Raw genomic sequence first — 24283 nt, forward strand, 5'->3', positions numbered from 1 at the left:
GGGAGGCTTGTTCTGGTTCACCACCAGCCAAACGTCAGTGCTGCTCCCAGAGTTAGTTGTTTTATTTTGTATTTTGAAGGTAATCCTGGATTCACACACTTCTCTTATTAAGCTACATTTGGGTTTAGATATATTAAGTTATATCAGAAGAACATGTCTTTCCACAAACATCTTTGAAAGCTGTTCAATGGAAGTGTAATGGAAGAAGCATATTGTGACTTAAGACCAAATAAAAAAAAATGAAAAGTCAGACCGGTAGATGGTTTCATTTGGTAAACAGAGTTTTTTAATCTTTATTTTAACTGGTGGATATACTTGCAAACGACTATCTTTTTTTTTCACTCTCAGCTGGCTTCTTTCAATTTGTTCTTTTATATTTATGAAAAAGGGCCTATATATAATTCTTCTTATTTTACAAATTTCAAATTCCTCCCTGAGATAAATAAAGTAGGCTATATAAAATCTATCTATTTACTGCTTTGTCGTCTCTCTTTACATTAAGCACATCTTTCTTTTACAATAGAAAACTTGATTACAATTGTGTACTTTTATTGTAATGCTTGACTTTACACAAGCCCCTATCCAAATTTGTCTTTGTATTTATTCTGAATAATTCTTGGCTCAGTTCCCATTACTGTCTGTGAAATACTGTAGCAGAAATGACACAAACAGACAGAGAGATGAAAGGAGAAGTCAGCTGTTGTACAGCTGAGCTGACTCGGAGGTAACCAAGGACAGCAGGGAAATCCCTCCACAGTTTAGGAAACTGAGCTTTCATTGTCTTTGTAGAAGATCATCTATTCAAATATCACAGACGGTTCTCTATAAATATCCGACTTTGTCTCCTGAAGGCAGACTTCAGCGATGAATTGCAATCAGTCTACTGGCTGAATTATTTAATCAAGTCACTTACAGTTCCCTCTTAACTTTTTACTCAGACTTTTTTTTACAAATCCAAAGACCAAAATGTGTTAGCCCGTCCCTCGATACTTACCAAATTCCTCTGTCTGTGCCACTCAGCATAAATCCCATTGGTTCCTGCTGAAGACTTAAATCTTCATATAGGCCTATAGTTTCATAAGCATATACATATACATTTAAAAAAAAGTCTCAAAGTAATTTCCTAAAACAGCTGTTCTCTGTAGTTTTATCAAACAAACTGAAGGAATTTGTTGGGGACTATTTACAGCGGGGGATTAATCCACATTTGGTGCTTTAGGTAGTAGTTGTGGCAGCTGGACGGTGTGTGGGATTGAGTCAAAATAAGTGTGTGTGTGTGTGTGTGTGTTCATGGTAATGAAGGAACACGTCAGCCAGTGCAACAGTGTGGATCACTGATGTTTTAATAGTTTTAGAACAACAGAGCTCTATGGCACAGAGGAAGATGTATCTTTGTTTTTGGATATACACATCTTTTGGTTAGATTTGTTGACAGTAAGAAATCTATAGAACATCACCAGCCTTATCATTTAATTTGAGATCATTTAGGGTAAACCTGACCCTTACACTCTGAACCAATTCTGTGTAGAGTCCTCATCATGGTCCCACATTGTCTGAAGATGCTTACAGAAGAAAAAAAAATCCTAAAAGCATTTGTTCCAGGCTCAGCTGCCACCATCGACCCCTCTGTCTGGAATTTAACCGGCAGCTTCTGAAGACAACTGGTCACACACACACACACACACACACACACACACACACACACACACACACACACACACACTGAACCAACACTTATAAAGAGACTGGAAAGCTGAGCTGCAGTATTTTCATTCATCTCTCAGGAATCAGCTGCAGTCAGGATGGCAGAGTAAGTCCTGATCTGAACTCAGGAGACTTTTTCAGAATCTCTAAAACTCCAGAATCCCTATTAATCATCTTCCTTCTTCTTCCTTTTTCTGTTTTCTCTAAAGGAAAAAGATGTCGTTGAGCCGGAGGAATCAGCTCAAGGTAGAGTCAGATGGTGCTGATATTTTCCTGAAGTTTTTTTTTTCAAAGTTTTTAAATTTTGTGAGACAGTGTTTTTAATCATCGCAATCATACATTGTCATAGGCAATTACCTACAGTACTGTCAAAGCCGTTTTAATAATAGGTGTTTTATGGGAAAATAAAACAATAATACAGTATAATTGCTTGATGTAAAATGCACTCTATTAACATAAGGAGAGCTGACTGACAACCAGTGTATTGTGGATATGCATTCACTAAGAATTCTCAAGAGTTTTATGTGACTAACCCGACCTTTCCTCAAATATGAACAATCTACTGGGATGGCTCCTTAAAGTTGAATGATTACAAATCATACTCCCCCCACAAATCAGCCCTTCCCTTTTTAAGACTCCGAGAAGCTGGACTCTAGTTTCACCCTCAGGATAAAATGGCAACCCTGCGCACTCTCCAGTAATTGAATCTGTAACAATTGCTTTTCTCTGATTTATATTTTATTGAACCCTCGTGTCGTCTGCCCGTCGACCATGCAACTTTTAGTTTTTCTGGGTCAAAATTGTAACTTTTTTTCAGCGTTTTGGATGTCTTTTTCGACCCTTTTGTTGCTTTTCCACCGATGTTTTTGTCACTTTTTCCCAACGTTTTTTTCTGCACCTTTTGACGTTTTTGTGTCCCCCGCCCCCACGTTTTGAAGCTTTTCTCAATGTTTTTGTTACGTTCTTTTATAAAAAAAAATTTTTAAATGCTATGAAATTAAATAAAACTCGTGAAGAGCCATCCACGTTATTTCTTTTGAAAATTTCATTGAAAGAAACCCAAATTTCTGATATAGAAACTTTTTGAAAATGGGTCAAATTTGACCCGAGGACAAGAGGAGGGTTAAAACTGAGGTTTTGGACATTTGGGGACAGGATAAAAATAACCAACAGATTACCTGATAATGAAGATTTTGCAGCCCTATAGTTTATATATTTCAGACGTACTTAATGAAATTTGCTGAGGACATTCATGCTCCATGATGTTAATGAATGCATGGTCATCCTTAGAACCAAATACATATTTGTAGTCCTTTTAAACGGGTAAGGAAAATATCACAATTTCTTATATTATTTCTTTGTTGAACCAGGATGTTAATGAAGAATGGCAGAACAACTGTAACATGAAGCCAACACAAAAACCAACATTTTCAGGAAAAGGAAGATAGGAAGGGAAGAAAAAAATAAATGGCTGGGTAACATTTGCACTTTTAAAAAAGAAAAAAAAAGAAGAAAAAAAAAAAGCTAGACGTTACAGTAGCTGCAGTGGGGCGGGGTTTGAACCCGACCTGCGGCTCTTTGCTGCTTGTCATCCTCTCTCTCTCTCTCTCTCTCTCTCTCTCTCTTTTTTTTTTTCTCTCTCTCTCTCTCTCTCTCTCTCTCTCTCTCTCTCTCTCTCTCTCTCTCTCTCTCTCTCTCTCTCTTTTTTTCTTTTTTTTTTTTTTTTTTCTCTCTCTCGCTCTCTCTCTCTCTCTCTCTCTCTCTCTCTCTCTCTCTCCCTTTCCTGTCTATCCACTATCGAATAAAGGGAAAAGCCCCCTAAAAAATTATCTAATAAAAAAAGGGTAGCTGCACTATAGTAGAAGCAATGGGATCATGGTATTTATGTTCTGTGAATAACAAACATTGGACTAAGACCAAAGCCCCTGACACACCAACCTGACGGCCGACCGTCGGCAGCAAAGGCAGTCGGACTGATGAGTCGGCTCCCGGAGGTCCAAAAAGTGCCTTGGAACACATCGAAGCGACGGCGTCTTGGGCGTACGTTCTGCGAGTGCCCAAGACGTAATACAAAAAATGAAAACCGGAAATGGCAACGCGCCACGTGGGTCTGGCTTCTCCAGCCGATAGTAATGGGGCTTGTTCGAAATACAATCTCGTATTTCTAACGAGAATAGTTCACCGAAACGTGTTTCTGAAAACATTTTAAGCGAGAAATAGGCCGTGCAGCTGCCGAATCTGTCTTCATTTCAGATCGACAAAGGTCAGTTTAAAAGCTTTACGTCAGATTTTGAGAGGCGTTCGTCACTCATCCCGCTCGTTATTTCCGACTGCCCGCAGAAAGTCAGGTCGACCAAAATGAAGGCCGACAGCTCCTCCGACGGACGACGGCACGCACCGAACAGACTCGAGTCACTGACCTCGCCAGACTGTCCGACGGAAGATTATCGGGTTGGTGTGTCAGGGCCATATAAGACATTTAGACTATGTATTATAAAGACTTCTATCCACCTAATAAACAAAGTATTGATTAAGACTTTTTTTATTTTATTTTTTTAAGCTTATAATGTCGTGGGCAGTCCCCTTTAATTAACTGTACAATAAAAGGAGCAGCTTTAGCCTCTATGGCTAATTTCCAGCTGTAGTCCCCGGCCAGTTGACAATAGGCATCCTAAAATACAATGGTTAAAAAAATTCAAATAAAATAAATACCATTACACCTATAATGGCAGCATGCCTAAGCAAAAGGGAGTAAGACACACAAACAAGTGGCACACAATTAACTTTAACTTGAACTCATCATGGTGGTCCTTCAGCGTCAGCCTGTTGCCGTGGTGCTCTCTCCTCCTCTTCCTCCTCTCCCTCTCAGAGCTTGCTGCTGCTGATCGGTAAGGTGTGGCTGGAGCAGGAGGCCAAGGAGGTCGAGGAGGAAAAGATGAAGCACATGGAGGAGAACTGCCCCCCCCTCTCCATCCCGGGATGCATGCAGGAGCTCCAGGTAAACGTCCTCCGTCACCTTAGCTTAGATGCGCAGGGTGGAGGCCAGAAACAAACAGGACCGACATGACAGATGCTAGTCTTAGCAGGTTAATAGGACTGTACTGTAGAGGCTCTAGAGCTAAATGGGTATGTATTGCTGCACTTGCCCACAACTAGGGTTGGGCATCGTTTTGATTTTAACGATTCTGATTCCAATTGCGATTTTTCCTTTCGATTCTGGTTCTTATCGATTCTCGATACCGAGTCTTGGAGGGGCGGCGTTGAAAACTATTTTACAGATAAGAGGAACATTTTATTTTGATTGGATTTTTGTTTTAATCTTTTACCGGGCTTTTTCAACGTAAAATAAAGCCACACTAGAGCTTACTGTGCTCCACGGCTGCAACACAACAAGCCCCTGGCCGCTATGGAAACCCAAACTTGGGTGTGTTAAATTTGGAACCGATGATCGGATTTGAGACCAAATCTTCCAAACGATTCCAATAAAGAAACGATTCCACTGGAATCGTAATTTTTGAACCGATTCAATACCCAATTCGACATGTAATATTTGAACACATATTATTATTTTTTCTTCTTTTTCTTAGCATTCAACAACCGCTCCCATGCGCCTTTGTAATGTTGAACACTACAAAAACCGCAACCAAAAACACACAGTTGTTGTTATACTGTTCAATAAAGTTAATTGTTAATTGGGACCCGCAGACCAGTAAAATCCACTGGAGAGATACATTTCTCTGTTTGTTCATCTCACTTCAATGTTATTGCTGCAAAATGGGATTGTCAAGCAGACAAAGAAAGATTTAAACACAATGGAGCAGGGAAAAACCAATCTGGACCCTACCTTAATGTTAAAAAAATAAAAAACTAACAAAAACCAAACATTTTATTAATTTATAGTCATTTTATTTTTAATTAAATAATAATAAAATGACTACATGCAGTTCTCATCAGCTCTACAGAGGTTTATTTTTTAGCATCTTTTAGCTCGTTGTTTTGGTTTTACAGCTCACAATTTTAAGATATAATCTTGAAGATTTTCAATTAAAGTGGCTTTATGTTAGCCTGACAAGCCAGACCCACATCAAGATGTTGGGTCTGGGAACTCCCCATTGGCAGGGCTCAATCCAAGGGGCGGGATAAACGGTTGTCTTTCAAATTCCCCCTGCACTCCTAGCCAACCAGAGCAACGCTAGTTGATAGATTAAACTTTTGCCGTATCCGGTCACCAAAATTTCGAACTCATCTTCCTTTTTAAGAATGACCTCAGTGCCGTTCTTTGTTCTTTTCTCAAAGAAAAGCTGAACTCCAAGTCTTCCAGAGTCTCAGCCTAAAGCCGATTCCAAAGACCGCTGTTTGCCAGCAGCAGCAGCCATCTTCTTTGTTTTCAAGTAGCAGGGAATTCACGCGCAACCGTCGCTACTCGGCCATCCTTATGTTAAGCCCGCCCACCGACTATATACACGATGTGATTGGCCTGACCAGAATTTGGTTTTTCCAGCTCGCAAGCCAACGGAGAGTTGCTAGACGACCCTGGCTACAGATTACATTTGCTGCCGCTAGCGTGCGTCTAGATTTCTAGGCTAGCTTCATGTAAATTTAAGTTTGTGTTGATTTCAGCGGCCCCTTTGGACAAAAGCGGTAGTGTTTTTACCACACCTGCTGTCGTAAAGGGAGTTAGAGTTACAGGGAGGTCATATAGTTGGGATGAATGCTTTGCTCAGACATAAATGATTCTTTTACAATAAGAGAAGACGTTAAAGATGCATCGTTGCATTTTCAAGTGTTGCATACGGTAACTTAGCCTACTTTGGATGTATCGTGAGCTAACCGGGTAACGTTATCACTGTCTCTGTGTCACGAGCCAAAGCATTAAGAGATTGTTGTAGCAACCAATGTAATAACTTAGATTAATATAGCGCATTTCATGAAACGCACGGACGCTATACACAAGTACAGGGGGACAAGTGAAAAGACAATAATAGGCCAACACAAACACAGACTAAAAGGAATAAAACGTCCGCGCTAAATGGAAGGGGGGAGGGGGTGGGTGTAATTTAATGTAGGCTACTGACGTAGGCTACAACCACATCGCGCATTGTAAAGTTATTTTATAATGAAATAGACATATTACATACCTGAGAGCCAATTCGGGATCGCTGAATGAGGTACAATAACACAATTTTGATTGGCCCACTGACGAAAGCCCTTGCATTTGCAGTATTACGAACCGTGTGTCTGTGGCGACATATTCCCGGGGAAACTCACAAGCGGCGATCAGTTAGTGACGCACTTTCGATCACCCAGCAGTGGTTGGTCCGCCACAGAGGGTAGGCGGAGCTAACGCAACAGACTCGCTCTTCAACTCGCTTGTGTGTGAAGCGGCGTAGTATATTTCATTTACTGTAGCTGACGTTTTATCCGAAGCGACTATATATAAGTAGGTTAGTTGTAGTATAATAGTAGCCTAGTAAATATAAAAAAATAACTAGTTACACAATTGTGAATGATAAATAAGCTCTCATTTTGAGTATTTGATAGATTCATTTGATGTATTTCATACATGTTACAACCGTCCCTGAACACTGGGACGCTTGTAACGGGGGAGTAACTATATTCAAATCAATTTTGCATCCTGTATATATTTCATGAAACCACTTAAATGCATTTTTTCAGTAGGTGACACAGTGAAGTGTATAATATAGCAAATTGGCTATTGTAGTGTGAATGGTTCTTGATTTATTGGGAAAATTGCAAAAGTGTTACAACTGTCACTGGTCTCCCCTACTGTTTTTTGTTTTTTTTCTGGTCTGAGGTAGTAATGCAGCTTTCATTTCAAACAATTAAACGCCCCCATGTGTATTACAACAATAAGGAGCTGTGCCGGAAACTTCACAAGCAGATTGACTTGGTGGACGACGAGCGATACGACATGGAGCTCAAAGTAAACAAGACCAACAAGGAGGTAGATTTTATTTTTTGAAATTTTGACTTCCTGCCTCAGTTATTTTGTTAACTAATGTTGTTTTTTTATTTACATATGATATTTTATTTACGTGTCATGCCACTAACTGACCCATCCAGCACGGAATTACGTGACACCAATACATGGGTAATGTAATCCACAGCTTTCAGTCCAATGTCCACACACAACATTCTCTACTTTGCACAAAATAAAGAATAAAGAGAACGTATTACAGCAGCCACAACCCATCAATTGTCCAACTAGAACTAAACATTTCGTACATAACACAAAACTACAGCCACTAAAAAATAAATAACTAACTGGGAATGTCACTTCCAGACAGAGAATCATCATCTTCGTTTTAGCCCATGTTTGCTCTAAAAAGTCTGCAAATTGTTAAAAAAATAACAACTGACAGATAGTTATCCTGCCTCATCTCTTTTACTTCAACTTTGTTAAATAATTCTAATCTTAAATCATGATAATATGGACAATCCATAATAATTAACAGCCACTACATCATATTTTATACGTACTGGGCTAGTCCTTTAAATGAAATCCCTTGAATCAGAGGCAACAATTATTGTCTCATTTTTTTTATTCGACCTCTGTCATTGTCCACAGAAACAATGCACAATAGCAAATATTGTAAACAAGTTTATATGCATCTTCAAGACAACCCACACCAAAAACTTTCCATAGAAACAGAATGTAGATTTTTAAATATAGACACACCACACTTCCAGAAGGTCTGAGTGACTGTCTTCTCTGTCAGATTGAGGACCTGAAGCTCAAGGTTCAGGATCTGAATGGGAAGTTTAAGAAGCCGGCCCTGAAGAAGGTGCGGATGTCGGCCGACGCCTTGCTGGCCGCTCTGCTGGGCTCCAAACATAAAGTGTCCATGGACCTGAGAGCCAACCTGAGGCAGGTTAAGAAGGAAGTCAAAGAGGAGGTGCGTGCTTTGGATTTTAACATTAGACACTCAAGGACAGTATACAGCACAATTACATTTAATTTTGGTTTAATTGAATCCTCTTGCTCCTCTGATTTCTGTGGTTTCATCTTCAAACTTTAGCTCACCCAGCAAAATAATACAACAGAGAGGACTTTAGATCAGGGGTCTTCAATGTTTTATAAGCCAAGGAACACTTAACTGAGAGACACGGAGCAGGGACCCTACTACAGCACATACAGTATATTGTATAAAATTAAGTTGCATATTAAACTGAGCCTACAATAACGTGTGGGTGGCCTTAAGCCTTTATACTTACCTTTTTAGTGCATAGAATACTAAGCTATTAAAATAATAATTGCTGGCATGATTTTATAAATCATATTTTAATGTTAAAAATACATGCAGCACAGTGAAACCTTAACTGTATCTGTGGATGGCTACCTTAGTGACTACCTTACCTATTGCCTACCTTAGACATGATTTGAATCTGTGTGCTGCTGCTCTTTGCATGTTTTTCCTTGCAGGAGAAGCAAACAGGCGACTGGAGGAAGAACATCGAAGACAAGGCTGGGATGGATGGCAGGAAGAAGATGTTCGAGACAGAGGCTTAAACAGCAGTGTGTTGCTCTTCTGTTAACTATAATTATTCATTTCTTGTATCATGTGACTCCATTTTGTTGGAACTGTGTATTAAGAAAAAGAAACATGTGGTGCTCTTGTGTGTTTCATGGCAATAATTTCTACTTCATAAATCATGAAATATAAATGGGTGCTACATTGTCTAGTCTGGCATTTTGTGTTTGTTGTCTTTTTATTTTTGTCGTGTGCTTACATGTGGGTTGAGTGTGTTTGTAAGTTTGTTTGTAGATGTTACTTTTTTTGTGTGTGATGAAAAGTGCTCATATTATGCTTTTTGGCTTTTTCACTTTCCTTTATTGTGTTCTATATCTTTTTTGTGCATGTTATAGGTTTACAAAGTGAAAAAGCCCAAAGTCCACCCCAAAGGGACTTACCATCTCCAACAGAAAACACTGTTCACAAACTGCTCCAAACAGCTCTATTGTAGTCCAGCCTTTACTTCTGAGACAAACATGGTCACTTTGTAACACACGTTATAATGCTCGCCTAGCTGCTAGCGTGGCACGCCCTCAAACTTCTGACTGGCTAGAAGTCCTTATCTAGGTACTGCAGCATGTGCGACTCCCAACAAAGATGGAACAGAAGTGGGATGTCACACTCTGTAGCTAAAACAGAGAGCTCAACACACAGGGTGAAAAGAGGAGCTGCAGCAATGTGCTGTACAACAAAAATATGGTGTTTTTTGAAAATTAAACCATGTAAACCTAGTCTGATATAACCTCTAAATACAATTATGAACCTGAAAATGAGCATAATATGAGCACTTTAAATCATACGTGTGATGCTTATGTGAAATGAAGATCTTGTTGGAGGCAGTGGCCAAGTTGGGAGTGGAGACCTACTCCTTAAAACTCTGTTTAAGTAGAGAAAAACAAGCCAAAAAATGTATTTAATATTGTCATTATCATTTACTTATTTATTTATTTTTTCTAAAAATGTAAATATTAGATATTCCAGTTGGGGGCGGTAATGCACCAAATCTATTGAATAAACATTTAAAGAAGAAGAAGAGACGTCATGTGATACGCTAGCCAGCTGGTGGAAGCAGAATGAACTAGCCAGTGTCCCATCAACTATACCATCAGGCTGCGATTATTAGCATTTACAGGAAACATCTGTAAACCACCGTTTAAAGGAGTAAGACAAGGCGCTGCTGGCCGCTAATTGCCCACACAAAGAGACAAACATGACGGCGGCGGTATTTTTCGGCTGCACCTTCATCGCCTTCGGCCCAGCCATCTCCTTGTTCCTGTTTACAATCGCCCGGGATCCACTGAGGGTCATTTTCCTCATAGCAGGGTGAGCCTTAATCTATATTTATCAAAGATGGAGGCTAGTTAACGTATCTTCATCATAGCAGGGGGTTACTGTCGTGTTTAATTAGATAAAACACAGGATGTACCAGAGCTAGCTTGCTAGCTAACAGACAGACCGCTTCATGAGCTAGCTGCTACTATTAGCTTCCATTTTCGGACATCTTGCTAGTTTCTTTCTTATTCTTCATACATTAAGTAAATACTAGACTGTTTTTCAGGCTTGTTCTCACACATATACACTAATAAACAACAGATACGGTAACTGAAATATCGTCACCTTCCTAAAATAATGTATAATTTCAGAAAACACAAACTGAACCAAATACTGAATATATATTATATAATTTCACTCAAATGTTATGACAATAGATGACTATTGACATACTAATAACAATATATGTCAGTTATGCAACAAGAGGGATGAATGCCTTTGTGACTTAAGCAATTTTAAACCTTCAACTCTGTCAACAATCAGTGTGTTTACATGCACAGAAACCTCATCACTTATCTATCGGGGACGAGCCCTGCATCCTGGAAATGACTTCAGTGATAGAGTGGTAGATTTTTGTTCTTCTTGAAGCGGCTGCCATTTTGAAAAGCTTGTAAAATTGCCTAAGTCGCATTGTCTTTTGTCTTAGGCTAAATAAAACTGCCTAAGTCCCACTCTTGACATAGACCATTATACTAAAGGTGTAGAATCGCATGACCTGTTCAGCTGAGGGTGGAGGCAATTTTACCAGAGGTGGCCAGCACCATGAGGAGATGATTTAGGATTTAGGCAAGAAAATCATTTTTGCCCAAAAATGACAGGCCATTATATTAGGAAGGTGACGATATCCAGTTTTAGATTCCAAACATGATCTTATCTTTTCGTTTAACGCTACTTGTAAATGCCCTTTTTGTTTAAATGCTCAGAACCTCTTTCGGTTTTACATCTATTTTTACTACCGAACTTCCGCTCTAGGGTTCACTTAAGGTTTATCTTATGTCAGTGCTGAATGCAGTGGCCTGCCATTAATAATGTCAATGACAAACAAATGAACGTTCATGTCCTGCTGTCTCTTGCTTAGCATCCTTAAAGGACATTTCAGCCTGGTTTTGTACCTGATCCATACTGTTGTCGTGCCAAAAATGCCGAAGTGAAGTGAATACCCTGTGGGAATAGCCTACTTTATAGACCAAAAAGCCACACGTCGTCTGCATCCACATTCACAGCCATTTGTGACTACTAAGGAAGGCTTAATAAAACATAAACAGGTCACCTCAATATAAACTTAAAACAAAAAGTAAGGAAATTTGTGTTTGGTAGATTATTTCTCTGTGGTAACAATGCTTTTTGGCAATAAATCTTATACCGTTGGAAAGCCTGTTTAGTTCCCTTTCAAATTGTGCCCCATTTGTAAGGAACATGCATTTGTGGGATGAAAAAAAAAGAGCTGAGTATGTGTGTTGCGCCCATGAAAAATTTGCCAAATCTTCTCTGCCAATGCCAAACAGCTTATTCTGCCATTGACTCGTTTGGTGGATTGGATGATTGAAGTTTGAAGGAACAAGACATTACAGTAGCGTGTGGAAGAACCATATACAGCCACAACAGCCTGGCACCTCCTCCTCATGCTGGACGCCAGCCTAGTCACACACTGCTGTGGGATGGCGTCCCATTCTTCAACCAGCATTTATTGCAAGTCAGCCAACGTGGTTGTGTCGGTCACTCTGGCACGAACAGCACGCCCAAGCTGATCCCACAAGGGTTCAATGGGCTTGAGGTCAGGACTGCTGGCAGGCCATTCCATCCTCTCCACTCCCACATTCTGGAGGTAGTCTCTGATAAACCCCACCCTGTGGGGACGAGCATTGTCATCTTGGAGGATAGAGTTTGGTCCCAGACTGTGGAGATATGGGATGGCCACTGATTGTCAGCACCTGGGGGTACCAGAAGCTCAAAACAAGAGTCAATAGCAATAGCTGTTTGGCATTGTCAGAGACGATTTGGCAAATTTTTCTTGGGCGCAACCCACATACTGAGCTCTGCTGCTCATCCCACAAATGCATGTAATGTTCCTTACAAATGGGGCACCATTTGAAAGGGAACTAAACAGGCTTTCCAACGGTATAAGATTTATTGCCAAAAAGCATTGTTACCGCAGAGAAATAATCTACCAAACACAAATTTCCTTACTTTTTGTTTTAAGTTTAGATGTTAGGCAACATCTGGACATAGAGAATTGACAAGTTACTGGACTGAGATCGAACTAAAGAATACATTCAGGTATAATGCTGGGTATCGATACCAATACCTGTTCCGAAACGTAAATAAATTACATTAAAACATTACGGCACAAATCTTTTTATTTTTTAGCTCCTGCTACGTGAGCCCCGTCTCTGTGTGTAACTGAGTTCTTTCTGTGCGTCTCTACGATGTGTAGTTATGACAGCCAATCACCGACATTATTAGATCTTCGTAGAAGCATGCTGCATGCGTATTGGCTCACTGACGCTGATGAGATTTACTCCTTAGGTGTTAAAGTGCTCATATTATGCTTTTTGGCTTTTTTCCCTTTCCTTTATTGTGTTATATATCTGTTTTGTGCACGTTATAGGTTTACAAAGTGAAAAGCCCAAAGTCCCCCCCCAAAGGGACTTACCATCTCCAACAGAAAACACTGTTCACAAACTGCTCCAAACAGCTCTACTGTAGTCCAGCCTTTACTTCAGAGACAGACGTGGTCACTTTGTAACACACGTTATAATGCTCACCTAGCTGCTAGCGTGGCACGCCCTCATACTCTGCTTCTGACTGGCTAGTAGTCCTTACCTAGATACTGCACATGTGCAACTCCCAACAAAGATGGAACAGAAGTGTTGATGCCTCACTCTGTAGCTAAAACAAAGAGCTCAACACACAGGGTGAAAAGAGGAGCTGCAGCAATGTGCAGTACAACAAAAATATGGTGTTTTTTGAAAATTAAACCATGTTAACCTATTCTGATATAACCTCTAAATACAATTATGAACCTGAAAATGAGCATAATGTGAGCACTTTAAAATTGGGTATTGAATGACGAGGCATTTTTCGATACTAAGGAGGAAATTCGGTCAGTGCCTAAAAAGTGTTAAATTCAGTACCCAGCCCTGTTCAGTTGCCATAATTGACTTATTGTCACACCTGCATGTTACTGAGCTTTTTCATTCTTATATGTAACTGTGAATCTGTTTATTTTTCATCTCAGAGCGTTTTTCTGGCTGGTGTCTCTGCTGCTGGCCTCTCTTGTGTGGTTCATCTCGGTTCAGATCAGTAATAAGGACAGCGCGACACAGCAGAAAGGTCTCCTCATCTTCGGCGTGGTGCTCTCCGTCCTGCTGCAGGAAACCTTCCGCTTCGCCTACTACAAGCTGCTGAAGTAAGTCGCTGCCACGTAGTTCCCAGCCTGAGTCTGATGTTCTCGACAGTCTTTGTTATAACACGGACCGTCTCACGCTGACTATATTCAGTGTGACTCATTTCAACTGGTCCGGAGCCGTTTACCGTTATGATTGTTATCAGATTTCCATCTCATTCTTCATTGTAAGAGCTGTAACAATTCCAAATTTTGCTCTACAATGAATTGTCTCAGAAATAATTGCAATCAACAATATAATTGTCTCTTTCAGTCAAATTTTTAAAATTTACTCATAACTCATTACTTTTTGAACAAATTAAAGTTTGTTGTGAATTCCAGGATACATCTTTGGGTTATATCCCTATATCTTCCAGTCCCGCCTCAAGACTCATCTCTTCAACTCTGCCTACCCATAGCCCCCCCCCCCGCCCCCCTCCCTTTTTCATCTGAATTTTGTTTTGTTCTACTTGTTTTGTTCTACTTGTTTTATGTTTTTATAATCTACCCTGCCCTGTAAAGCGACTTTGAGTCCATGAAAAGCGCTATATAAATTAAATTTATTATTATTATTATTATATTATTATTATTATTATTATTATTATGTGACCCACATAAAGTAATAACGCAAATACACAGCCTCCTTATTAACATCAAACATTTTTCCTAACTCTATCCCCTCTTGTAATTTTTTGTTGTTATGAACGTGAATAGGGCCAAGTGCCAACAACTAACAATTGAAATAATAATACAGTCCGACCAATAATCACTTGTATATATTTATTTATTATTTTAATTTGGCATATCTAAACAAAAGAAAACCGCGATTTATGGAGAATTTATTTTTATTTATTATTTATTTTTTTACAATTATGTAATAATTGTTCCTGGCCTACATGAGTTTTAAATTTTGGCATACATTTATTTTTCATTTGATTATTTAGTATCTTCAGTCAGCAGTGGATTTTTACTGCTTGTGTTGAGATGCGTGTGAAGTTTAAAGGAGGGGAGGAAATTGTAAACATAATCCTGTACTAGATCAACTAAGATCAAACAATTGCTGTGCCTAAAGTCCATACTACTTTATTTATTTATTTATTTATTTTTTACAGTTTTTGTAGTTAGTGGTATAGAACAAATGAAAGTACTTAATGCATTCGGAAGTCAATCAAACAGCAACTTGAAAATTCCACTGCCAAAATACCAGCTGCCTTTCCTTTGTGCATTCCATCAATAGTGTCCATGAACAGGCAGCACACTCAAAAATGAAGTTTATTTTAATGTGAACACTGACTTTTTGAGATTACTCAATTTTGTCCCACACTGCTTAGAGTTAAAGCTTTAGTGTGTAACTTTTTGATATTAATGAACGTCGGTTACATTCCAGCCATTGCCAAATGAGTTGCTACAAAGCTAATTAAGACTATCAGCTCCACACAACTCTCTCTGGATTTCTCAGTATGGCTATGTTCAGAAGATTGTGGGGTCCGGTGACTTTCCCGCACAGAAACTGAAGTGAAGATAATTACATCTTCTGAAGAGTCCATCATGTTTTTTTAATCCTCCGTATCCTCCTTGGCTAATTGCAACTGCGTGGAGGAGGGGTGGTGTTTGTGATCATGGAAGGCTTATAGCATGTAGACGTGACGACAGTTTTGTTGTGATTACTTAAAATTCCTCATGGGGGCGACAGAAAGTACGCACTATAGCTTTAAGATGTAGTCGGATATTGGGACATAGCTACTGTAATGTCACTGCTAATGAACACCAGCAGCCACTAGAGGCCACTGTAGTTTCTTTTTAATTAAAGCAACAGTATCTTGACTACTCGTCTATGAAAGATGTTCATGCTGTAGTGAAATAGATGGAAACCAGTGGCAATTGGAAAAACATTCCAAAATATAAAACACCACGACATTCTTTCTGAAATGGTCAATGTTAGTAGAAAGTAGTTCAGTAGGTAATAATTTGTTAAGTGGAGGTGATTCTGCATGAAAATAACACAAAATGACGACAACAACAAACAAAACGGACAAAGAAAAGAATGTCTTTTTTCGTGTCAAAGCTCAGATATCGGACATAAACACTGTAAGGACTCTTTAATTTGAAACTTTTGTTGTAATCAGTAGTTTTTATTGTTTTTTTAACAGAAAGAAATGACAAAACAACAAATAGCCGTTAACACAAGTCTATAAGAAAACTGAGACAATGATATAAAATCATATAGAGAAACAAATCTGACAGACTTTTTTTTTTTTTTTTTTTTTATAACATGAAGTCACCTTTACACTTGTGTAAAAAACCTCTGCACTTTTATCGTCATCATTCCCCCCCCACAGTGAAACTAGGAGCTAAAGCGCTGATGGATGTGTGTGTGTTTGTGTGTGTTTCCTTCAGGAAAGCTAATGAAGGCCTCCTCACTCTCAGTCAGGAGGAAACCATGCCGATCTCCATACGGCAGCTGGCCTACGGTACAGTTAGTCTGCACTTCACATCACTATCTGTCTTTTTATTTTACTCAACACTGACTGTGTTTGCATGACGCTTTGGAAAAAGTGTCATTCATGCGTCCCCACTGCGGAACAACACCTGATAACTATATTAACTTTACACATCAAATTCAGCTTACTTGTCATGGAAGTACTAGCACTATGTCAAGATGCATCATACCATGGACAAACTCTCTGAGCGAGACACGGTTTCTGCTTCTAAATGACCTTTTAAACAAATATTTTATAACTACTGTACTGGAAATTTAGAGCCCTGCTCGGGCTTAAAATCTAGGCCCTAGCCCGGCCCTGGCCCGAGATGCTCGTGCCCTAACCCGGCCCGTGTCTGACAGCTTATCAGAATTCTCGGCCCGAGCCCGACTGGAGCCCGTTCTTTTTTTCTTTTTATCCCCCATAACACAGCTACTATTATAGTTCAGTTTTGTTTTTAATGGCAAAGTGGTTATATTTCTTTTCGCTTCTTCATGAAGTTAAATTTAATAACTAATAAAAGTTAATTTAGAAAAATGTTTGGAACAGTTTTTGTTTGTTAGTGCCCGTATGACTATTTTAGAAAAAGTTAATCAATTAAAAAGTCCACATGGGATTTGCTTTTGATGCGCTAGATTTAGCCAATCGTCGAACTTCCACCTACCAATGAAACGAGTTCTAGCCAATCAGATGCAAAGTAGGGCGGGTCTTTGCTGAAAAGCGAGAGTGCGTGTGGTCTCCGTGGTAATGCGAAAAAAAAAAAAAAAGGAGTCAAAGTTTATCAAACTTGGAGCATGTAGATACTGTCGGTACACAATCCGTTCTGCCTGCACGATCCGTTCTGCGCATGCGCAAAATGTTCGGCCATGCGCGTGTTATCGGATTCCGACACGCACGATCTGTTCCACCGCTTCCGATTGACAGCCAGTGCCGTTAGTTTAGCTAACAGCTAATTCGGCTAACCGCTAGCTGAGACAGCATGTAATAACTTTAAAAGACACTCAAAATAAAACTTGAAAATAACTGTTAACATGTATAACAGCTGTTACGTCAGTTCTACTTTACTTGTGCACATTTAAAATACAATCACTCAATACTTGTCTTTATTGTTATTACTGTAAAGTCTTAATTTAGCTGTAGCCTGCTTCTCCCATTAAGTTTGACTTAACGTTATTTTAGACTGAATCTAGCTGTCAGCTAGCGGTTAGCCGAATTAGCTGTTAGCTAAACTAACGTTAGCTTCCCAGTGGAGGCTAGCCATAGGCTAGCGTGGAACAGATCGTGCAGGTCATATCCTCGGTAAAACAGTATTATCTTGCGCATGTGCAGAACGGATCGTGCAGGCACAACGGATCGTGTACCAGCAGATACAGTATTAGTTGAGAAAGGAGTTAAAAACAAATGGCGCTGGGCATGAATAGAGGACAAGAGGAAAAGGGTGGAGACGGGAAGCCGTTCAGCACTTGGTGCCTGGAACCGGGTGCTTGCTTCTGCAGCGCATGTTCAAGGAAGACACTGGACGGCAGCAGCGGTAAGAAAGTGCTTGGTGGTCATTAGATGCTAGTCACAAAGCTTCGGTCCGTGCACTCTGTCGTACGAGTACGTTACCGGCAACGACGGCTACTGCTACGACTGCGCCTTCACTGACCGACCGTGTTTGTGATACAAACAATACGTGTGTGCACGTTCATGTTTCATGAGCGTACTAATTCGCTTTTTTTGATGATGACCTGGCCAAAGTAACAACACAACATCTAGAAAGTTTACATCACTTTACAAATGCAAAGTAAAAACCAAAAACAAAACACACATGGGTGTGCAAAGCAGAAAAAGGAAAAAGAGAAGAAAACTTAAAGGAACACGCCGACTTATTGGGAGTTCAGCTTATTCACCGTAACCCCAGAGTAAGACAAGTCGATACATACTCTTCTCGTGTCCGTGCGTGTTGTAACGCTGTCTGACCGCTCCACAGGTAGCCTAGCCTAGCACAGAACCTGCAGGTAACTGGTTCCAACTAGCCTACTGCTCCCAATAAGTGACAAAATAACGCCAACATGTTCCTGTTTACATGTTGTGATTTGTACAACGTAACATGAGACACAGCCATCTTCTAACCGTAAACAAACTGGGAACGATACTCTCAGACAGGCTTGCTGCGAAGCAAATCATTCCACCCAAGTACAACCCGAATTCCAGAAAAGTTTGGATGTTTTTAAAATTTTAATAAAATGAAAACTAAAAGACTTTCAAATCACATGAGCCAATATTTTATTCACAATAGAAAATATATAACATAGAAATGTTTAAACTGAGAAATTTTACACTTTTATCCACTTAATTAGCTCATTTAAAATTTAATGCCTGCTACAGGTCTCAAAAAAGTTGGCACGGGGGCGACAAATGGCTAAAAAAGCAAGCAGGTTTGAAAAGATTCAGCTTGGAGAACATCTAGTGACTAATTAAGTTTATTGATATCAGGTCTGTAACATGATTAGCTATAAAAGGTATGTCTAATGGCCGGGACACATATAGCCGACGGCCGACCGTTGACAGAAAACCCCGTCGATATGATCAGTCAAAAAACTGCCACAGAACAGACCAAAAAAACGAGAGGAGACGTAATACATCTCTATAACAGCAGGCGGCGCTAATCTGTAATGTTGCCCAAGAAATGAAAACCGGCAGCTGATTGGACGAACGCGTCACATGGGTTTGTTTTCTCCGGAAATGTGCATTTACAAATTTCCAGGATTTTTCCCCCACAAAAACACAGAGCATATGAGTGAGGACAGCTACGAAATAGGACTGTAATCTCTTTGAGTCCTGGATAAATTGCATATTAAATAGATAAAACGTTTCTCTCTGCAATAATAGTTTTAACCAATCACCACCCCGAATGTTCTTATGTATGGCTTCAAGGCCTTCAACCATAAGGCTATCTGGCTCGCTGTTATGTACGTTGAAAAAATGTTTAGCCATCGGATAATCTAAATTTGCTTTTCTGATGGCATACTTGTGTTCGGAGACGATGTAAAAGCAGCCACATGTACAAGACAAACGGTACACAACAGATGTAGTGTTACAGTTAGTAAATGTTTTGATGTCATACACCTTATGAGTTCTGACGTCTGAATTGCTTGCACTTTATATCAGCACAATGGTTGCAAAGGCCACCTTGAAATGGTTGATGAAGCCAAGTTTTCCCTCTTATTCCAAACACTCCTCTGTCTTTGTCGTTTTGCCTCAGTGTCCGGACTCGGCTTCGGCTTCATGAGCGGAGCGTTCTCGGTGGTGAACATCCTGGCGGACTCTGTGGGACCGGGGACTGTCGGGATCCACGGGGACTCGCAGCACTACTTCCTGTCCTCAGGTACCAATGCACGCAGACATTTCCAGTTTTTGGACAAAACCAAATTCAGCAGCTGTCAGCTACAGTGTGTCCTACGGCTGCACGATTTGAGGAAAATATAGGAATATCGCGATAACATTAATTGCGATAAATAAACAGATATTCAAGTTTACTCAGTTCTGCATTTCTGCTGCTTTCAGTATTCTGCTAAAATACAACAAATTGCTTGTTGAGTTTAAAGCAAACAAAAAGGAAATAATTTCCAACATTCTTTTATTTCACAAATTGAACATTGAATATAAAAGGAACCACTAAAAAAGAATGACAGCTACATTTTAAAGTGCAGTTCTCTACTGATGTTTTCTTTCCACTAAACACAAAAACTCTCTTTAATGTCTTTCGCGATATGCCGCAGCCTTTTGCGTTAATGTTTATTGTGACAGTTGATAACGCGATGACGATAACCCCCTAGTGTGTACTTTTCTTGGTGTGTGTCTGTGTGTGTCTGTATGTGTCTGTGTGTGTCTGTATGTGTCTGTGTGTGTCTGTGTCTTTGTCCCACCCAAACATCAATGTATTTAGTCTGTAAAGTTGTTCCTGCCTCTTTCCTCTGAAGTTAAAGAAAAGTGGGTGCATTACCGATATTCATTTGAGGTACAGTTTAGCTGGAGTTTACGCAGTCCCGCACGTAACCCTTTTCCTTTTTCAGCCTTCATGACCCTGGCCATCATCCTGCTTCACATGTTCTGGGGCGTCGTCTTCTTTGACGCCTGCGAGAAGCAGCGCTGGTGGGCGGTGGCTGCTGTCGTCATCAGCCACCTCACCGTTTCCTGTCTGGTGAGTGTTGCTGGGGTGGGTTGAGGGCTGGGCTTCTTTCTTTCTTTCTTTCTTTCTTTCTTTCTTTCTTTCTTTCTTTCTTTCTTTCTTTCTTTCTTTCTTTCTTTCTTTCTTTCTTTCTTTCTTTCTTTCTTTCTTTCTTTCTTTCTTTCTTTCTTTCTTTCTTTCCTTCCTTCTTTCCTTCCTTCCATTTGTGCCGCCAAAAAGATCGGAAGCTTGGGGGCTTTAACACAGTGAGATCTGGTGGCTTTTAAAAGCTGTAGCAGCCCTTCAGAACTCGGGGCAAAGCACTCCAAATTATTAGAATTGTTTTAGTCTCAAATGTGTGCAATAAAAGAAGTCTGCTTGGATCCGTAATAGTGGTAGAAGTGTTGGTTTTATTTCAGTTAGCCTAATAGCTGGTTTGATTTGCATTGAGAGTTGATTTTATGGAAAGTACCCCATGCCAATCTCTAGGTATGGTGAACGGTATGTGATGATGGGGGGGGGAGCTGCTATTTTAATTCCAAAGGCCAAGGGAACTTTATCAGGATGCATAGTATCCTGGATCCATGAAATAACTGGCCTTTCAAAATAAAAATCTGCCTGTCTCTATGGGAATTTAACATAGGGGTGTACTCACTTATGCCCCCTGTATTTTAAGGAAGAACATTTTATTTATTTACGATACATTATTCATTCACAAAGAAAATTGGTGTCCTGAAAGTTTGGACTTTTCCTCATTTTTTTTATTAAGGCATTAAGATCAATTTCCAAAAGGTGATTTTTATTTTTATTTATTTTAATTCTTTTTTTATTCCTCTTTTTAGTCAACTTAAGCATGGGTGTATTCGCTTATGCTGAGCACTGTATGTATTGTTTTTAATATCCGTCTCTCATCTTCTCGCACAGACCTTCCAGAACCCCGAGTACGTCGGCAGCCTGGTTCCCACCTACGTCATCTTGTTCCTGATGGGCGTCTGGGCGTTTTACTCGGCCGGCGGCTCCCTCAGGAACCTCAAACTCTGCATCACCTGCAAAGACAGGGACTTCCTGCTCGCCAACCACCGGCCCAGATAACGCAGCACGCCCTGGCAGTGTGCAGGACTCTCTATCCAAAGATCACCGAGTTCAGACACACACACACACGCACACACACACACCGAACACCGCAAAGAAGCAGTGTTAATCTGCTCTTTCATTTAAGAGGCATTTCATCATCTTAAATCTAAAAAACAACGTGAAAGTAAAAGCAGTGGAAGTTCCTTGAAGGAAAGGGACAAACAAAAGATGATTTAGATTCCAGCTCAGTGGCTTAGTTTGTTTGTATGATGAGGTTCTATCCCAAAAATACAGTATATCTGATATCTGGCTGTTAAGTGTTCCCAGTTTGTTGCCCGATGCTCTAAAAGAAACAACATACCTACAAACGGTATTTTAAGTTGGCGTCACTCTTTACATTCTGTACATATTCCGATGTTTTCCACTTCTCTGACGGCTATCTTCCTTTCAAATGACGTGTCAAATCTTTCAAAGGGTGGGTTTATCGTTTGTGAACAAAAACTCTTTGTGTAAATATTTATGCATTTTTAATTTCCTGGTGTGTAGATAGTGAGACGTTTTAACCCCCTTTTTCATGATGCGATCTCTTTAATCCGTGTAAGAACTTGCCTTTTGATTTTGAAATGAAAACCGAATGAACGATCTACGGAAGCTGAGAGGGGACACGCGGACTGGCTGGATTAGTTTTATGCCAGTTGTCTTGAGGTCACGGCTTAATTACTTCTGTTGGAAATATGTATTAAGTCACCGTGACTTCCTTTAGTTGTTTGATTCCACGCTTGAGTTTTTTGCTCTTCATCAAAGATAACCGTGACTAATTTAAAGGCTAAACGCACAAACATTTCATTTAACCCTCGTGTTGTCTTCCCGTGGACCATGCAACTTTTAGTTTTCCTGGGTGAAAATTTAAAATTAAAACATTTTTTTTTTTTCAGCATTTTTGGTCATCTTTTTCGAAAAATCTTTTATCACTTGCCTCCACATTTCTTTTGTCACGTTTCCTTACATTTTTGTCATTTTTTCTGATGTCTTTGATTTCTTTTCTGCGCTTTTTTTGACGTTTCTTTAGTTATTTTATCTTTTTTTTTTTTTTTTTTTTTTTTTTTTTAAATGCTATAAAATTGAATAAAACACCCAAATTCAATGGAAGTAGTGACCTGATCATTTATTTTACTTGTGAAGAGCGTCGTATGGAACCATCCACCTAATTTTCTTTTTGAAAATTTGGTTGAAAGAAACCCAAATTTCTGATAGAGAAACTTTTTGAAAATGGGTCAAATTTGACCCGAGGACAACAGGAGGGTTAAACAAAATTAATTAGCATGGTTGTGTCGTCATTTATTATTTCTCAGCTTATCACCACAAATCGCTCTTAACCTATCACAAGTTTTTGTCCCGCAGGAATTAGAACATTTTAATCGGTACCCGTGGCAGCAGCAGCAGCTGTCAGCAACCTGAGAAGAAAAATGTTTAATATCACCAAGTACCACGATACTAAAGTCCTTATCTGAAGGGAACTGGAGTCAAATAAAAACTCTCAGCTTCTAAATAGATTAGCAGACGGCTCATGTACTTTATTTCTCACTCTTCTGTGTACACAAACCCACACTGAACTCTAAATTCGTAAATACGCCCATGAATAGGTGGAAGTGTTGGCTCTGGGATCTTTGAATGTTCAAATTCTTTGTTGCTTTTTAAAAAAATAAAAAAAAATTGTTTGTGAGCGAGTGCAGGAGCTACAGCAAAATGTGTCCAATACATTCCAAAACACAAAATAAATTGTTGGTCCACTGACCAAATGGCTAGTGAATGTTAAAATCTTTACCAGCCACTCAATAGAAAACCATTGTTGTTGTTTTTTTTTGTCTGGTGAGTGAAGCAAAGTCACCAAATATATATTTGACCAGCATTTGGCTGTTAGATGGTGCATTTGTATAGCCTGGTTGACTCCAGACCCCTTCTCAGTTGTAACTGAGAGCGGGTCTGGGGAAGGTTCATTCACAGCCCATTTCCAAAGGGGCGTCACCAACGGACGCCGCTGTTGGATAGACCTAAAACCAATCGGAGCGATGAAGGAGATGACGTATGCAGAGCGACGGGAAAAACATCTCAACCAGCGAGCACAGCACCGCATCGTGATATTTTCCGTGGCAATGCTGTATAAATCCACGGGCGTCGAGTATCGATCTTTTATGATATACGTTTTGGTACTAGAATAATAAAATCAAATGTTAGATGAACCAAAAGAGAAATGTGTCTGTTTTAGATAAAACAGACGTTGACAAAGCTTTCCTTTGGTTACATAATTTGAAGTTGGGGGGGGGGGGACAAAAAAAGTTATTAAATTGCAATATATCGCAGAATGTCACAATATGTTTCAAATTGTCATTGTGATATTATCACGATGACAAAAGTATGGTCATAATATCATGGCGCCTCTGGTGATTCCCACCCTTACTAACATGGTAAACGTAATTAATAAAAGTAATTGTGTGCACATCCCACCTTCTGGCAGGTGAAACAAATGAAAGTACTATAAATGGAAAAAAATGTAATGTCGCAACACTGCTTTAAACTCCCAAATTTAATATAAATGCAACGTTTCGACCTAGGGTCGAAA

At 39.7% G+C, this 24283-nt stretch overlaps 2 protein-coding genes across 2 annotated transcripts; both read left to right on the forward strand.

Annotated features, from left to right (window-relative positions):
- Positions 1-1745: 1745 nt before the first annotated feature.
- On the forward strand, positions 1746-9416 carry LOC120556041 (troponin I, fast skeletal muscle-like). Its single transcript, XM_039795373.1, has 6 exons — positions 1746-1810; positions 1914-1950; positions 4574-4702; positions 7580-7669; positions 8445-8621; positions 9149-9416. The coding sequence occupies exons 1-6, from the start codon at positions 1803-1805 to the stop codon at positions 9233-9235; spliced, it is 528 nt and encodes a 175-aa protein (XP_039651307.1). The 5' UTR covers positions 1746-1802; the 3' UTR covers positions 9236-9416.
- An 852-nt stretch (positions 9417-10268) lies between these two features.
- On the forward strand, positions 10269-21968 carry aph1b (APH1B gamma secretase subunit). The gene is made up of 6 exons (XM_039795777.1): positions 10269-10562; positions 13810-13980; positions 16354-16427; positions 19684-19806; positions 20495-20622; positions 21514-21968. The coding sequence occupies exons 1-6, from the start codon at positions 10450-10452 to the stop codon at positions 21679-21681; spliced, it is 777 nt and encodes a 258-aa protein (XP_039651711.1). The 5' UTR covers positions 10269-10449; the 3' UTR covers positions 21682-21968.
- Positions 21969-24283: the final 2315 nt, after the last annotated feature.

The sequence above is a fragment of the Perca fluviatilis genome, chromosome 3, assembly GCF_010015445.1.
Source record: "Perca fluviatilis chromosome 3, GENO_Pfluv_1.0, whole genome shotgun sequence".
Lineage (NCBI taxonomy): Eukaryota > Metazoa > Chordata > Actinopteri > Perciformes > Percidae > Perca > Perca fluviatilis.